Source organism: Gymnoscopelus braueri, assembly GCF_963280865.1.
Source record: "Gymnoscopelus braueri genome assembly, chromosome: 8".
NCBI classification, from domain to species: Eukaryota; Metazoa; Chordata; class Actinopteri; order Myctophiformes; family Myctophidae; genus Gymnoscopelus; species Gymnoscopelus braueri.
In genome coordinates, this window is record NC_137609.1 from 53,500,520 (window position 1) to 53,506,030 (window position 5,511).

At 46.6% G+C, this 5,511-nt stretch overlaps 1 protein-coding gene across 1 annotated transcript; it reads left to right on the forward strand.

Moving 5' to 3' along the window:
- Nucleotides 1–2,247: 2,247 nt before the first annotated feature.
- On the forward strand, nt 2,248–5,211 carry LOC308090931 (kelch domain-containing protein 3-like; the record flags this gene model as incomplete). Its single annotated transcript, XM_080436204.1, has 3 exons — nt 2,248–2,896; nt 3,515–3,633; nt 5,137–5,211. The coding sequence occupies 3 exons, from the start codon at nt 2,248–2,250 to the stop codon at nt 5,209–5,211; spliced, it is 843 nt and encodes a 280-aa protein (XP_080292330.1).
- Nucleotides 5,212–5,511: the final 300 nt, after the last annotated feature.

The following is a 5,511-nucleotide window of genomic DNA, read 5'->3' on the forward strand; positions in this document are numbered from 1 at the left end:
AATGTTAGTGTTAGATTAGCATTTTTTCAAACAAGCACTTACCAAAAAATGAAGCTTGTAACGTAGAATAACATTCCAATGAAAGGAGCACATCTTCAAACACTGACCAAACGAGCAGACTGATAAGGGATGCCAGACCAGCTGAGTGAAAACATCAAAACGGCATGTCATTGGCTGAAGCATAGTTTGATTCTATTGGTTGCTGGCGGAAAAGGGTTGGGCTGCTGGATGCAGGAGGTGCGGCTCTGTGTGGGCGGATATTTCTGGCAGAAACCCTTGAGGGGTGATTTGCCCCTTCTGCAGAGAGCAGAGAGACGAGATGCCGGTGATAAGAAGCGAGTGAATTAATGGAAAATATATATAAAAAGAAACGTGACAAGCGGTTTTGTGTTGGACATTCTTATAGTCACAAGTGTGATGACATATCACTGAGAAGACTATAAGACTGAACTGTGGAGTGCCAGTATCTTTCAGCAAGATTGTGACTGTCGTTCTTCAGCGAGTGTTTGTTTAGCAGCTAGCTAGCTAAAGCTAGCTGCGTTCTAGATTGGCCCACAGTGTTCGCATAGCCGGCTAGTTAGCCACAGCTAGCCGGGCTGGCGTTGCTAAACCAGCAAGCAGCTGGTTTTCAGAGGAGAGAGCGAGGACCCTGTACATCCAAGAGAAGGATTATAAGGACTTATTCCATCCTACTAAAAGACTGTGGAGCTAAGTTTGGAAACTTTAGACTCGTCGTCGGAGCATCACGTCTGCCTTTGGAACTGTGTGTGGAACTGTTTGAAAAGAACGTCTCACTGTGAGTAATCATTCCGTGCGCGAGGACGCCATCTTATGGACACGACGGTGAACAGGCCTGCAACGTGGGGTTGGGTTTTGTTTTGTTTTCATTTAGATGCCGGCTTAGGTTATTAAGTAATTACAGTGCACTGAGGTATTTATTTGGTGAAACATTGAATGTGATTATTTTTGGTTATTGTGAAAAGTAACTTGAGGGTTGTTCTATTTGCTTAGATAAGCTGAACTGTATTTTGTTTTTGCACTTTAACGTCCTTTTTGGACAAAGGCCAATTTGTATTTTACTTTATCCATTCCCCTTTCCCTAAACTCAATTCCCCTTTCCCTCAATTAATTCATTTACTAAAACCTTTAAAATTCATGTCCTGGTGTCTGTCAAGTTACTTCAGGTATAATTCATGTAAAGTGCTATTTGGGATAATTACTTTAAAAACTCAAACTAATAGAATTCCAAAAGAACTTGGAACCCTTCTCTATATTGCATGGGGATCAGATGGGCTACATATATATAAATACAACAGCTTTCCAATCCATTCGAGGCCCTTAAAAAAATCCAACGTGGGGCCTCAAACAGTCAGGGGGCCTCACGAGAACTCCTGATTGTTTGGGGGATTTAAAAATAAATAAATAAAGAGGCAGTTTTCCATTCCATCCGAGGCCCTTAAAACACACTCTGTGCAGTGTGTGTGCATTGGTTCAGGAACTACAGGGCTTTAGGGGCTGCAGCCCCCCCCTGGTGGTGGAGAGGAGAATAATTTTTAGTTGGTAGAATTATTTTTTGTAAATAAAAAAAGATATGTACATTTTTTTAAGTGTATATACACACACAGGGGCGCTGGCATGGTAAACTACACAGGGGGACCTTAATGTGGGTGTGGTTGACAAGGTGGGCGTGGTCAGACGGTGTCATCAGGAAGTCCGCTGTCAGATTAGACAGCTCCAGTAGTGTACAAAATAATATAACCGAATGGACTCCTCTGTGTTTAATTAACTACAATAAGCATGTGTGTTATGTGTAATGTGTTGTTAGAAGACAATTGTAAACAGCTCTCTGGACAAAGTCCACATAGTAAATGTAAATGTCCTGAGGTTTCGTAACCACAGATCTACATTCTGTCCTGAGGTAGCGACAGATCTACATTTGGTGACACATTTTAAGAGAAATAACCAAGATTTCCACACACCATATTAGGGCATCAGTTTCCGTGATTGGCCAACCCAACAGATTTGCGGATTGGCCAAGCTTCACGTGACGTCACAACGTACAATATAACATTCACTAGCGCCCAATGACACTTCATTCTTCATACTGATCTCGTTTAGCGGGTTGCAACAACGACCTTGTAGCACACTGATTTTTCTTCCTCCCTCGAACAGTCGGGAAAGAATCCTGAAAGCTCTTTGACAGAGAAAGGACTCAAATAATCCACTTTGATCGCCGGCTGCGTGAAGATGTTGCGGTGGGCGGAGTCTCTGGGAAGAGCAGCACTGGACAGATCGTACCCGGCAGCCGTGGCAGTGGGGGGGGACAAGGTCTACTCCTTCGGAGGGATGGAGGTCTACACTGAAGAAATGGCAGACAGAGATGAAGAAAGGTCGATCCCGGGTCAGATGGACGTTCACGTCTTCAACACGATGGCTATGCGCTGGATCCATTTGCCCGCGGTGACGACCGAAACAGGACAGCGGCCCGCCGAGGTTCCCCCGGCACGCATCCGTCACACTGCCGTGCTCATAGAAAATACTATCTACGTCTGTGGGGGGTATACGTTAGAAGACAACCAGGAGTCACGCAATGAGCTTTATGGATTTGACGTGGACGTCCACAGATGGCTCAGGCCTGAGGTCTCTGGGACTGTACCACCATGGATGGGAGGCCATTCAGCCTGTGTGGTGGGGAAGGTCATGTATGTCTATGGAGCCTGGTATACATGGAATGAGGCATATGGAGACTTCGTGTCACACGCTGACATGTACAAGCTGGACACCAGCACCATGGTCTGGTCTTTAATCAACACCGGAGGCACTGCTCCGCCCGTTTCAGTATGTCACACTGCCACCGTCATCGGGACAAGGATGTTTGTGTTTGGGGGAGGACCGAGTCAGAATTGTAGACGTGGACGTGACTACCAATTCATCAGAGTATTTGACACAGAGACCAACTGCTGGCTGAGCAGCAGGCCATCTGCACAGCCTCACCCAGAAGGACCCTCTGCACAGCCTCACCCAGAAGGACCCTCTGCACAGCCTCACCCAGAAGGACCTTCTGCACAGCCTCACCCAGAAGGACCTTCTGCACAGCCTCACCCAGAAGGACCTTCTGCACAGCCTCACCCAGAAGGACCTTCTGCACAGCCTCACCCAGACGGACCTTCTGCACAGCCTCACCCAGAAGGGCCTTCTGCACAGCCTCACCCAGAAGGACCCTCTGCACAGCCTCACCCAGAAGGGCCTTCTGCACAGCCTCACCCAGAAGGGCCTTCTGCACAGCTTCACCCAGAAGGACCTTCTGCACAGCCTCACCCAGAAGGACCTTCTGCACAGCCTCACCCAGACGGACCTTCTGCACAGCCTCACCCAGAAGGACCTTCTGCAAAGCTTCTTCCAGAAGGACGGGAGTGTCATGCAGCCTTTGCCTACAATGGAGAGCTGTACATATTTGCTGGCGAAGTAAGAAATCCAAACCGGTACTTCAATGATCTGTGGAAATTCAATCCAGAGACCCTCTGTTGGAAGAAGGTCGAGGGCAAGGGGAAACAGCCGTCTGGGAGAAGTGGGATGGGCAGCTGCATGGTGGGAGATCGTATCATCCTCTTTGGAGGAGTAGATGACGACAGGGCATGTGAGGACCTGCTTATCTTAGATCTGAGTCCTAGTCTCAAGACGTTATGTAAGCTAGCAGTTATTCAGTACGGTCTGGAGCAGTCTGAACTACCACATGACATCAGGTGGGAACTGGCAGCCATGACGGACAACATCTCTGGACCAATCAGCAGCGACCTTGTGCACAGCAAGTCACTGGGGATCGGATGGAGCTGAAACCACGCCCATATTTGGAGGTGTACGCCTCTGATACGCCCAGAGCCATAGTTAATATTGTTCAATGATTCATGATAGACGTTACCTGATACATCATAGACGCAATTTGTATGGATAGATTTTTATTACACTTTTCTGGTTGTCACAGGAACTTACAAAGCAATTGTACTATTGACTTTTACTTGAATTCCAACTGGTTTTGTTTGATTTGGGGGTGAAGTAGGGCCTTTATAAGCCCTGGGGAAGCCCCGGTCAAACATTTCTTTTTCATTTCGATCCACATTTTTGTTTAATTTAAATTCATCCATCCAATCCATCCAATCCATCCAATCCATCCAATCCCATCCCATCCAATCCCATCCATCCTTCCCTTTACCGATCTAACCAGGTCAACTTCCTGGAACTCCTGTTTTTTAAAACCACCCCTAGTCGCCTGAGGCAGGTCATTTTGTTTCCTTTGATCCCATTTTTTAAAATCTCTTTTAGTTTGTTGTGTGTTTAAAAAAAAAGAAAGACCTCTTTTATGCCCATGTATGGACGAAAGGGACAGACCGGTCCCTTTTATGCCCATGTATGGACGAAAGGGACAGACCGGTCCCTTTTATGCCCATGTATGGACGAAAGGGACAGACCGGTCCCTTTAATGCCCATGTATGGACGAAAGGGGGACAGACAAAGCCTCATGTAGGCCGACCCCCTGGGTCTGGCAACAACAGCATGGGTTCGTCCCGAACCCGGCCCGGCAGACATTTAGTCTATGACGTCATGTATGACGTTTGAAAGTCCTTATTTAGTAAGTGATGCTGTCAACTCCTCTTTCTGCGTTATGCTGTAAGCCCTGGGATCGCAGCATCGAGTGTTTATGAACGACAGGGAACAGTCTGTCCCAATTTAACCATAACCATAAAGCAAACACAAATAAAATAAAATAAGAAAAGAAAAGGATTAAAAGGCTTAAAACAACCTGGATATAGGCAACTAGGCTGATTATACCAGCCACCATCGCACTGCCAATCTTATGGATGGTGCTTCCAATCTTATGGATGGTGCTGCCAATCTTATGGATGGTGCTGTAGTGGCGAGGTCGTCGTATAAACCAGCAAAGGATTAAAAGGCTTAAAACAACCTGGATATAGGCAACTAGGCTGATTATACCAGCCACCATCGCACTGCCAATCTTATGGATGGTGCTTCCAATCTTATGGATGGTGCTGCCAATCTTATGGATGGTGCTGTAGTGGCGAGGTCGTCGTATAAACCAGTCAGGCTTCTCTTTTGACTGTTTGTTTTGTGGACCCACAGCTCCAGAAGAACCATGAGGTGTCGGAGGTGTCGGAGGCTTTTCTGTTGCATTTTGATGTTCGTCAGCTTCGATGAAGGCATAGTCCACCTCCCTTAATAAGGAAGTCCTTATTATTCCCAAAAGGCGAGTGGAGATTCGCCAAGTGTGATCAGCATGAAATAACGATCTACCAACATGCTCCGCAATGAAGACTCGCCAAATAATGTACCGCCGCGGTACATTATTCGACTCAGGGTCAGGTCGGACCTGTACGATTATACGGTCCTTATTAGAATTTCCATAATTCGTCACGTAGTCTGGTAAATCTGCAACACCTGGGTAACTGTTCGGATCTCTATTTCCGAATATTAACAATTCATGTCGTGCTGATGGTG